The following is a 12,800-nucleotide window of genomic DNA, read 5'->3' as shown; positions in this document are numbered from 1 at the left end:
GGAGAAAAGAAGAAATGCATACTTGCTTATGTATTTTTTCCGATTGATCCGTGGTATTACAATCAACATAGGTATAACGGAGAGTATTTTTCTTTATGTTCCTAATGACTACCTTAGACATAGACAGCTTAAACTGTTTTATCTTCCTGCTTGCAGAACCAACCTGCCGATGGTAATGCCAGTAGGAAGAGCAGTGTCTTTACTCAACCGTATCTCTTCGGATATTGACATCTTTCATATTAGTGAAAAAAAGTTCAGAGAGGATTGCATTCTTTCTCTATAATTGCTGGGTATTTTTTATTTTACCATTTTTGTATATTTAAATTTTAGTGTTAATTTTTTCGTTTTATGTATGCATTGAATTTTTTTGTTATGTACATAAATGTTTTTAAAATAAATAAATTAAAATTGAAATACAGAAACAGAATTTAAAAATGCAAGTAATAACCGTAATAAAATGTTTAAAAATATTTTTTAAATTACGAATAAAAGAATAATAAATGCGAATACAATAGTAATAGAAAACGCAAGAACGATGAATTCAAATCAAGTCACATATCCACACATTTTGCATGTAGCCACACTGAAGGTAATAAATATGATAACAAATAATGAAATTCTTTTTACTCTCGTAGGTACTGCAAGGAGGACTTCACATCGGTCTTCTAAACGACTTCTACGGAACTAATCTGACGGAACACTTCTTTATCGGAGGTCCACAGAGCATCCGCGGCTTCCGGGAACGAGGGGTCGGGCCTCAGAGCGAAGGCAATGCTCTCGGAAGCAATGTAAGTAAACAAATTTACTATAATATTTCGAGTTTGTCCAAATTTTCGTAGAAAAGGACTGGATTCAATTCCCCGGGGAGCCGTTAATATTAACATATTACAACAGAGATGAAGAACATTTTATTGTTGATAAATCCACCTGGTCCATGAAGAAGTTAAGAAATTGAAAAAATATCATTCTCAGGCGTTGCCTAGTATGTAGGTGAAATAATACAATTAGATGAATCTCACCCGTTTAAATAAAGGTTTCAGCTCTTTAACTTCACAAACATCAACAGATGAAAGAATTGAAGGGATGTAGATGTTCAAATAAGGGCAGAATGGTGAATGTTACACAGTGTGTAAAGTGGCCACTTAAACCAGCCAATGACAGGTCATAAGCCCTGTAGATGCCTAGACTTCTATATTACCTTCTCTAAAATGTTCTTCATCTCTGTTGTAATATGTTAATTATAATATTTCATATACTTTTTTTATCAAACTTCGTATAGTACAACTCGATTCTAATGTAGGAAGAATGCACAAAGAAATTGGCTCGCTCACAGTAAAGCAACAAATTAAATATAATGTCGCAATTTTTATACATAAAATAATTAAGGGGATGAATAAAATAAAAACAATGATAAAATTTAACCAACAGTTGTCATACATATGAAACGAGGGGTAAAAAAAAGATAAGATTACCAATGAGGAGAAAAACGGAATCTCAAAACTCATTGTACAAGGGATTGAAGCTGTACAATGAGTTACCTGAAGAAATAAAGGAAATAGAAAAAATCGATATATTTAAAATTAATTTTAAAAAATATGTTGTTGAGAAGTTTTGATAAAAAAATTGTAATATTATTTAAAGTTTGTATTAGTTTTTAAGATGTTATGAACTAACTTAATAAAGCATAAATAAATAAATAGATTTTCAGCTATGCATAATAGCACATTAGCGTTTTGACCCTCGATTCTGCTGGGATATTTTTTCAGACAGTATTTAAATATAATAATTTAAAGTTTTGATCATATTTATTTTCAGTGTGATTACTCTGTGACAAGAATCGATGGAGTGAAAGTAAGAGATGTGTTTGCTCGTTAACGGGAATTATAAATGCTGTAATTTTTTATTTATTACTTTTGTGACTTAGAACCAGAACACCGAATCCGAAATCTAGCTGCTTCCACATCCATACATCTTGTCATACATGCCCTCGGATCGTGTCTGCTCTTGACGTGACCAAACTTGAGATTTTCGTCCATCTGATCATGCCGCATCTTGCTTGGCCATCTTCGTCCCACATTAGCATTGATTCTCGCCATATATAAGGGTTTTTCATTAAGAGCGACGCATTTTGTTTTTTCAATTGAAAAAAGACTTGCGGGTTAGTTATGCAAATGATTTTTATTCCAAATGAAAGTAAAATTGATGCCATTATTTATAGAATATGACATCGTTCAAATGTCCGCATAAGTGTATACGCTGGACACAATTTTCCATGACTCTAGCACACAGATCGGCCGAAATATCAGAAATTTCGCGTTCGATGTTGGCCTGCAGCTCTTCTAACGTTGCTGGCTCGTTGGCATAGGCCAGGGATTTAATGTAACCCCTCGTCGATGCGCTTTGTAGCTGCAAGACTTTTTGTGATGTTTACACATTTACACATTCTTTTTTTGTACCACAACAGGCCAAGAGGCCCAATTACATCACAGAACACCCAGGCTTGAGAAAAATCACATTTAATTTTTTGTGTTCTCTCCGGGAATCGAACCCGAAACCTTCCGTGTGTGAGTCAAGCATCTTGACCACTACACCACGGAGGCCACCAATGTTAGCTTTCATATTATGTAAATGTTATCAACTATCAAATATCTAAATTTAGTAAATGGGGTCTAGAATTTCAACCGTCCTTGCGCTCTTTAGCTGCAAGACTTGTTGTAATTAACTTCTATTTTTATAAATTTGTTTTTAATTTCATTTTTTTAAATATCACCAAAACTCTAAACTCCATTGTCAAATAAAAAAATAGAAATGTAAATTGGGGCTAGATTTCTTATTGTCCATGAGCTCTGTAGCTGCAAGACGTGTAATCTAGCTCCTGTATATCATAACTGGAGATGAGAAACAAGAATCCTTACCGTCCATGCGCTCTGTAGCTGCAAAACGTGCTGGGATATTTATTTATTGTACAGCATTTTTAGTCGCGATAGAACGTGAACTTTGATACTTTTAAATGAATAATTTGCAAACGTTGTTGAAGCGTGTATCTCTCCATGATTAAATGGCATAGACTGACGTTTAAAAATGTCAATGAATTGCAAAGCCAACTTCACTCCAATTCGAGAAATGTCAAAAACAAAATGCGTCGTCCCTATTGAAAAACCCTATACATGTATCTGTTTTATCATTCTTTCATCATCCATTCGTTCTCCACGACCAAACCATTTTCGTGACCCTTTTTTATTTTTTCAATGAGGAGGTTCATCAAAATTGAGCTATTTGCAACGTCACAGGTTCATGTGAACACGTGTTTACCATGTTGCTTAGAGGGTACAAATAATTTGTACGGGGCTCACTACTTTTGAATGACAGAATCACTCATAGAATGTAACTTATGACATTGTAGGTGGTGGGTGTCCTTCGAAGTTTCGGTGGGGATTTTTTAAATCACAAAACTTAAAGGAATCATATCAATTATAATACAATACATGAAAATATTTTTTTTACTTAGTTTGATAGTATATTAATATACGTTTATTTGATATATCTTTAAAGATTAATCAAATGTATTTTTTAAAACCTCTGAACTTTCTCATTTTACCTGTCTTCAATTTACACTCTAGTCTGATTTCATCATTTGTAACCCTGTCACTCATCGATTTCCCATTTGTAACCCTATCAATCATCGATTTCCCATTTGTAATCCTATCAATCATCGATTTCCCATTTGTAACCCTGTCTTGCATCGATTTCTTATTTGTAACTATGTCATACATCGATTTCCCATTGTAACCTTATCAATGACAGGCGAGGAATATTTGACTGGCGCCGTGGCGCAGTTGGTTAGACGGCCCAGACGGTTCGATTCCCGCCAGTTGCAAGAGAAAGGTCCAAGAAAGATTTTTTTCTCAATTGGTCTAGGTGTTGTGGTGTATTTTTTATTACCTCCTTCTATATCCCCTCTATCCCACCTGCTGACGAGCCTCAAAATAGAGGCTTAGGGGGTTATTCCTTTAAAAAAAAAACAACAAATTAATCAATTTTCCATTTGTAACCCTGCCATCATCAATTTCCCATTTGTAACCCTGTCAATCATGGATTTCCCATTTGTAACCCTGTCAATCATCAATTTCCCATTTGTAACCCTGCCATACATCAATTTCCCATTTGTAACCCTGTCAATCATGGATTTCCCATTTGTAACCCTGTCAATCATCGATTTCCCATTTGTAACCCTGTCAATCATCGATTTCCCATTTGTAACCCTGACAATCATCAATTTCCCATTTGTAACCCTGCCATACATAAATTTCCCATTTGTAACCCTGTCAATCATGGATTTCCCATTTGTAACCCTGTCAATCATCGATTTCCCATTTGTAACCCTGACAATCATCAATTTCCCATTTGTAACCCTGCCATACATAAATTTCCCATTTGTAACCCTGTCAATCATGGATTTCCCATTTGTAACCCTGTCAATCATCGATTTCCCATTTGTAACCCTGCCATACATCAATTTCCCATTTGTAACCCTGTCAATCATCGATTTCCTATTTCTAACCATGTCAATCATCGATTTCCCATATGTAACCCTGCCATACATCAATTTCCCATTTGTAACGCTGTCAATCTTCGATTTTCCATTACAACCCTGTCATACATAGATTTCCATTCGACACCCTGTCGTACACCGATTTCCCATTTGTAACCCTGTCATACATCGATTTCTCATTTGCATTTTTCATCCTTCCTCAGCCAGTTCCGAGCTTCGCTTCCATACACAAGCATGAAAACTCTATTGTACACTGCGAGTCTAGCTTCGATTGACATATTTCTACTAGCGATTACTATGTGTACCCAGGGCATGTAATATAACTTCTAGATCTTGATAGCTTCCTAAAGGGTAAAATTTCGGCATTCTCAAAATGATTTCTTCCGATTTGTAATTTGAAAATTATCACAGCATTTTTAATTTTTGTCAACGGTATTTTTTGATGCTTTGTTCTTTGGTCCGTTCTGTTAATAACTCCTTGAATAAAAATACATCTAATAATTCATTGTGACTTGTTTATCGATCATCTCTTACTCCTATGAAATTGCTGAATAATTTAATAGTTTTCTCTAAACTGTTGAGTTTTATATTTATATTTTTTGTGTCCCACGTAATTTTTAGTTTTACAGTACTAATTTACCAAGATACCGCATGCTTTGTGTCGAGTGTAGACTTTCGTATGAGGATAGGCTTGACGACTTGACCTGACCACACTAGAATAGTCAGTTACAATAAATTTAGATATTATTTGCAAACTATCACCATCATATTAAGCAAAAATAGGGGCACAAAACAAAAGTTGCTCTTAGAGGATTTAATAAATAGCAGATTGTGACTTCTGGTGACATGGTTGGGAACATGAAAAGAAATTGATTGCAACAGAGATGGGACATCACTTCTAGCATTAAGTATTTTGAAAATGCATATAAGGTCCATCTCAGCTCTACGTTTCTCCAATGAAGACAGATTAAAGGATTGCTCTATTTCAAAATTGGAATAATTAAGCTAGGGTTTCCTAGGACAGCGGTGCCCGTATTTTAACGGCCGTAGTGAACGGTGATGCAGTGGACAGCCATCGTAAAAGTGATTAGAGAGTGGTTTCCTAGGAAAACGGTGTTAAATGGTGTTGATAACACCGTTTTCCTAAAAAACCACACTCTAGTCACCTCTACGACGGCTGTCCACTGCATCACCGTTCACTACGGCCGTTAAAATACGGGCACCGCTGTCCTAGGAAACCCTAGCTTTACCCCTTTGCAACCGAGCAATCATGCCAATTTTCTTAGAAAACGGTGTTGGACAGACTCGATATGGTCAATATGAGTCCTGTAGAATGGAGACCAAATTGGAGAAGCATATTCTAGACGGGGTCGAACTTGTGAGAAGTAAAGAGTTTTGATGGTAGTAATATTTTCGGAGTCCGTCGTCATTCTATTGATAAAACCAAGAAGTTTGAGGGATTTGTTTACAATATTATCAATGTGTTCACGATAGGAGAGTTTACTGTCTAAAGTAATGCGAAGATCCTTATTGACGCAACCATTAAAAGGGAATTTAAAAAAAATTAAGAACTTAGCTATTATTTTTTATTATGATTTGTGATAGGCAGACAGCCTTTGCTGATGCTCCTATATCTCGTGTACTGCTTTTTGTCTGAGTTCTTTTTCCTTTAAAAAAAGCATCCAAACGGTTTTTGAACTGGTCGACCAAAATGGAATGGACAACGAGGCTTGGCAATTTATTCCAGTCTGAAACTACCCTGCTGGAAAGGAAGTTTTTCTTGGGATTGACGTGGAGTTGAGGACGATAGAGCTTCCAGTTATGATCCTGTAAATTTGTATTGGGATTTAATTGCTACATCTCATGCAGGGGGCTGTCATAGTAATTATTGAGTATCTTATAAGTTTTGATCAAGCCCCCTCTCTTCTGTCGTTCTTCCAATGATGTAAGTCCTAGAGCTTATAGCCTACAACATTTAGGTTTGTAAGTGAAAATTCTTAAAAGAATTTCATTGTAATTTATTATAGAAATAAAAGACGAGCGATATTTTAATCCACAAATTTGTAATATCCAGTGACCGGTTTCATCGCTTTCGCGACATCTTCGAGACTGGTATCTTTATTAAGGAGTTCAGTGCATTTATACAAAACAGAGATAAGGATAGAGAATTCAAAATTGTATGAAAGTGAATTAAATAAAATTATTTTTATCTTAATGATCATTAACAAAAATTTTTCGGGTTAACTAATGAGTTGATATAATGCTATTTTAATGAGTTTAAGTATTTTATTTTAAGTGTCCCATCTTTCGTGAGTGTGATTTTTGTCTATTATGATTTCTGAAAAACAAAAGGTATAAAGTCATTATTAAAAATATATTACAATGGGTAAAGTAATGGAGAATGCATGTGTGTTATCTGTTCATTAAGTAATTCTACATCGAGTTCATTTTACTATTATTACTAGGTCTAACAATAATGATAATTCAAATTTCGCCAATCATTTAATAGAAAATAATAAGGCGGCCTTCGTGATGTAGTGGTCAAGACGCTTGACTCACACACGAAAGGTTCCGGGCTCGATTCCCGGTGAGAACACAAAAATTAAATGTGGTTTTTCTCAAGCCTGGGTGTTCTGTGATGTAATTCACCGCTGTAATTGGGTCTCCTGGCCTGTTGTGGTGCAAGAAAAAAAACTCAATATTTTTTTTTTTTAAATAAACATTCCTTCGATTTAAAAAATAATTCAAATTGCACCTAAAGGCCATAAACTTAGCAAACTAGAAATTCTCGAAATTAATAGATTTAAAAAATAAACCCAACATAGAGAATTGCTTAATGAACAGATAACTATTACTATATCCACTGTAATATATTTTTACTCTATGTTTTTCAGAAATCATAATTGACAAAAATCACACTCACGAAGGATGGAACACCAAAAAAAATAAAAATAAATAAACAATACTTAAACTCATTAAAATAGCATTATATCAACTCATTAGTTGACCCGAATTTTTTTTTAATGATCCTTAAGATAAAAATAATTTTATTTAATTGACTTGACTTTCATACAATGTTGAATTCTCTATCCTTACCTCTGTTTTGTATAAATACACTGAACTCCTTGATAAAGATACCAGTCTCGAAGATGTCGCCAAAGCGATGAAACCGGTAACTGGATATTCCAAATTTGTGGATTAAAGTAGCACTCGTCTTTTATTTCTATAATAAAAAAACTTATAATCTACCGTGGCATCCTTTGAGTAACATGGGGATTCTTGTAGCACATCTTTGGACTTTTTACAGTAGCTCGATGTCTTAAGTAAAGTGGGGACTCCATACTTGATATCCATACTCCAAAAAAGGCCTTTCAGGGGTCTTGTATATTTTAAGAAATATCTCTGGAGCAATTTGGCTTTCTTGGCAATATATGTATGAGATTTATTTATTTTATTTATTTATATAATGCCCAATGGGCATTTTTATGGACACATTTATACATAGAAAATTATTATAAAAAAATTAGAAAGACTCAATGGTTTATAGTAGACTCTGTGGAAGTGTAAGCGGGAGAGAGATGTTTATAACTGAATTTGATTCAGTGATCGTTTGAAAGAAGACAACTTGTTATCAAAGAAATCAAGACTGGTATGTTTGTTGGCAGACCTAAGAATTCTGGGCATAGGGGAATGAAAACCATAGTTAGTTCTATGGTTATCGGTATGAAAGAGTAAGTTTTGTCTGAGGTTTCTAGTTGGTATATTTAATTTTATTGAGCTCAGTAGTTCAGGTGCATCAAAGAGTGAGTTGAGAATTTTAAAAAGGACTATAAGGTCGGATTTATTTCAACGGTCTTGAAGAGAAGATATATTTAAGGTATTTTCTAACTCAGTATACGTATATAGGTCTCTGGATAAGCTCAACCTCCAGCCTATCTTTCTTAAAAAACGATGTTGAACTGATTCAATATTCTTGATGTGAACATCATAATATATAGACCAGATAACAGAGGAATACTCTAGGTGCGGGCGAACTAGGGAACAGAAGAGAGTTTTAAGGGTACTGATATTTTTGAAGTCAGCTGTGCTTCTGTTAATAAACCCAAGAAGTTTTAAGGATTTATTGATAACATGTTCAAAATGAATTGTAAAAGAAAGTTTAGTGTCAAGTATAATACCCAAATCTCGTATACTAGACACAGAAGATAATATTCCATCGTTCAGTGAGTAGTCGTATATGGTTGGATTTACAAGACAAAAAAATCTCATAACCTTGCACTTACTTAAGTTGAGATGTAGATTATTGGATGAGCACCAGGTGCTAAAAGACAATAAGTCAGATTGTAATAGTGAAGAATCAGAAGGGCTGTCAATCTGTTTGTGAATTTTAGTGTCATCAGCAAACAGACAAATTGATGAAGTAAGAAAAGCATTTTTTATATTTATTTTTTTTATTTATTTAACTTTTTGTACATAATGTTATTTGTACATTGGCGGGCTTATTGCCAAATGGCAATTTCTTCCAACCAACCAATAAAATAAAAGTTTTATTTTTATAGTTCAAGTTACAGAACATATTCAATAGAAAAAAAATAAAAAGTTAAAAATATATAAAAATAGAAATAAACGTAATTAATTACCTTAAATCAAAACTATTACTCAATGGGAAAAAGGAAAAAAGAGGAAAGAGGAAAAAGGAAAAAGGAAAGGAGGAGAGATTAAGGAAGAGAAAGGAGATTTTTCTTCAGACGTGATTTAAACAGAGATAATGTAGTAACATCTTTGATGGTGTATGGGAGATGATTCTACAGTCGAGCCGCATGGACACTATATGAGTTAGAGAAGAAAGAGGAATTGTGTATGGGTATGAAGAGAGTGCCTTGAGAATGAGAACGAAGAGGTAAACCATGAACTGATAAGCGTTGAAATTTTTCACACAGGTATATAGGAGCGTTAGGACTATGAAGTACATTGAACAGAAGTGAGAGGGAGTGATAGTCTCTCCGCTGCCTAATTTTGAGCCATTTCAGTTGCCTACGATAATCAGAAATGTGGTCATATTTCCTAAGACCAAAAATGTACCTTATGCATGTATTCTGAAGTCATTCAAGTTTATGGAGTTGCTCACAGCTTAAATCAGTCATGGAAACATCAGCATAATCTAGAATGGGTAGTAGTAATGCTTGTACAAGAGTGCATTTAGTACTAGTGGGTAAGAATATCATCGATGAACAGATTGAATAGCAAGGGAGCAAGGTGAGCACCCTGTGGTACACCCGAAGATACACTAATGCTGTTTGAGATGGAATTATTTACCCTTACAAACTGTTTCCTTTCACTGAGATATGACTTAAAAAAAGATAACAATGGATTACGAATTCCAAACGAAGACGAAGAGATGTGAGATGTGAGCTTCCCATTTTAAATCTATTAATGTGATTATGCTGAGATCTTTTTGATGCTTTACGGGTTTGAAACTTCACCGTACATTTTATTAAATGCTTTTACAGCGTATAAAAAAAAAATTATATCCAATATTCCGTGGCGCTGAATTTCCTCATTCTAACATAAATCAATTAACTTGTCTCTTCTAGTTCTACTGGGAAACAGGACTACACCTGTACACGCCTCTGCCCTTCAGGCCTGGTAGGGGTGGATTCGGAGATCTTTTCCGGGCACATTTCTTCGTCAACGGGGGCAACACGGGACCCGTCAGCACAGGTATTTCTGAATTCATTTTTTTTTTAAATCAACCCCAGTACTAAAATTACCTTCATGTTCATTGTACAAATTAATTTTATTTCATTCATGATGGAATTCCATTGTAATGATGTATTGTTTATTGTGGATAACTTATATAGCGCCACTTTCGTAATAAAATACCTCAAGGGCGCTTTACATGGTGACTCTATTGTTAAGTTAATTTAATTGAAGCTTTAAATTTGTAATTTAATTAAAATAATTTATTTTGTTGTCACGTGCTACGGATTTATTCAAATGATTTAGAGAACAAGTGGGTTTTAAGTTTTTTCCGAAACATCACTTCACTTTCACAGTCTCGCACCTCTGCTGGGAGAGCATTCCATGCCATAGGGCCTGCGACCGCAAATGCGCGCTCACCAAATTTAGTGCGCTGTTTGCGTAGAGGTATAATAACTTTTCCTCTCGCCGTAGACGTAGCTGATCTAAGCGTGAGACGCCTGTCAGCTAGTTCATCTGGAATGCATAGTTCCCTTAGATATTCCGGAGCCGAGTTGTGCAGTGACTTATACATAAGCCAACAGAGTTTGTATTCGACCCTCTGTGGAAAACGTAGCCAGTGTAGTTCCCGAAGTAGTGGAGTGATATGACTGAACTTAGAGATTCCGAAAATAAGTCTCGCTGCGGCATTCAATACAGATTGTAGGCGAGTCATTTTGTTCATTGGTAGACCTGCATAGATACCATTACAATAATCGACTCTAGACACTACAAACGCATTTATTAATTGACGGGCGGCATCAACCGGCAAATTTTTGCGTATGCATTTAATTTGTCTCAGCTGGTAGAAGCATGAACTTATCGTTCTACTAATTTGAGCGTCAAGAGATAGGTCAGAATTGAGTAAAACTCCCAGTAGTTTAACGGTGGGTAAAACGGCACTCCCTACATTGGGTAGAGCCGTATCCTGGATCAAATTCTGTCGTCTGGCTGAAGCCACCCACAGTTGTTCAGTTTTTGATGGGTTTAATGTTAGTCTGTTTTCAGCCATCCAGTTTCCTATTTTCTTGATGCATCCATCAATTAAATTGACAAGCACACTTCTCTCGCCTGGTTTGCAATAAAAATAAATCTGCGTATCATCTGCATAGCAGTGCGACCACAATCCACATTCTTTGATAATGTTCTCTATATCTTTAGTGTAAAGGAGATAGAGAAGTGGTCCGAGTACTGACCCTTGAGGCACTCCTGTAGACACCCGAAAGTTGGTTGAGCTTTTACCCTGGAACACGACTGCATATTCTCTTTTATTAAGATATGAACTGAACCACATATGTGCCTGATCACGGATACCATAAGTTTTCTCCAGACGTTCAAGCAAAATATTATGGTCTACAGTATCAAATGCAGCACTCATGTCCAGAAGAGCCATCAACACCAGATTACCAGAGTCCACCGACGTTATAATGTCAGACAGTACTCTTATCACTCCCGTCTCCGTGGAATGAAAACGTCGGTATGCCGATTGCCTTACCGAAAATAAAGAATTCCGCTCGATATAGTTAACGAGCCTGTGAGAAACTATTTTTTCTAGTATTTTTGATACGATGGGAAGATTTGAAATAGGGCGAAAACTGGAAAGATCTTCCACATCTAGTTGGGAATTTTTTAAAAGTGGAGTTACATTTGCTTTTTTTATGGCTCTCGGAACAATGCTGCGCTCCATGGATGTATTAAATAAATCTGTTAAAAATGGAGCTAATACGTTAATGCATTTTTTCAAAAGCCATGTTGGCATCGGATCTAATATACATTGTTTGTTGGGTAATGCCGCAACAATCCTTTTAACCTCATTTATAGACGTTGGTTCAAATTTACTGAATTTTTGAAGGGCATTATCTAAAATTACAGGTTTTTTCGCTGAACTACACGCCAGTCTGATTTTTTCGACTTTATTTGTAAAAAAGTCGGCAAAATCAGTGGCAGTAGCGCTTGTGTTAGATGTCTCTGCTATACAGTCACCACGAACAGATTGAAGGCTTCGCCAGAGTTGTTTTGGAGACTTTTTCTGTTCAGTGATTTTTGTACACCAGAAACTAGATTTTATTTCTTTTATAAATGTCCTATAAGAGGCTTGCATATCTAACCATATTGATCGGTCCAAAGTTGACCGTGTGTTTCTGTATTTGCGTTCTAGACGTCTTAGTTCTTTCTTTTTGAGTCGACAATTTTCGTCAAACCATGCATCAGATTTCCTTTTTCGAATAGTTTTCGTAGTAAATGGTGCATGTTTGTCTATCAGGTTAGATAGTACCTCATTGTACAACCCAACCAATTGATCGACGTCGTTTGAGCGACGGTCAATGTCCGGACCAATCAACGATGTCAGAAGTTCGGATTTAAAATGTTCTAAATTTAATTTTCTCCATGGCCTTGATGCGAGTGTTTTGTAAGTTGGTGTTGGTTTTTGGATATTAATTTTACAGTGCACTAATCTGTGGTCTGAAAGTCCGATGTCTGTTACAAAAACTGTGATTTTTTTATCACA

The 12,800-nt window shown here is 35.5% G+C and overlaps 1 protein-coding gene across 2 annotated transcripts in view; it reads left to right on the top strand.

The window, feature by feature from the left end:
- The window catches only part of LOC148277539 (sorting and assembly machinery component 50 homolog), a 37,714-nt gene that overhangs the window by 20,660 nt on the left and 4,254 nt on the right, over positions 1 to 12,800 (top strand). The window contains exons 10-12 of one of the 2 annotated variants that reach the window (XM_088232755.1): positions 636 to 788; positions 1,816 to 1,851; positions 10,147 to 10,273. In XM_088232755.1, coding sequence (XP_088088881.1) covers positions 636 to 788; positions 1,816 to 1,851; positions 10,147 to 10,273 — 316 coding nt within the window. The remainder of the gene's footprint in view (positions 1 to 635; positions 789 to 1,815; positions 1,852 to 10,146; positions 10,274 to 12,800) is intronic. The other variant, XM_088232756.1, reaches the window with a different exon arrangement.

The sequence above is a fragment of the Micrasema longulum genome, unplaced genomic scaffold (genome assembly GCF_059751315.1).
Source record: "Micrasema longulum isolate JH-2025_06_02 unplaced genomic scaffold, ASM5975131v1 h1tg001016l, whole genome shotgun sequence".
Taxonomy (NCBI): Eukaryota; Metazoa; Arthropoda; class Insecta; order Trichoptera; family Brachycentridae; genus Micrasema; species Micrasema longulum.
This window is presented reverse-complemented; position numbering and strand designations above follow the sequence as displayed.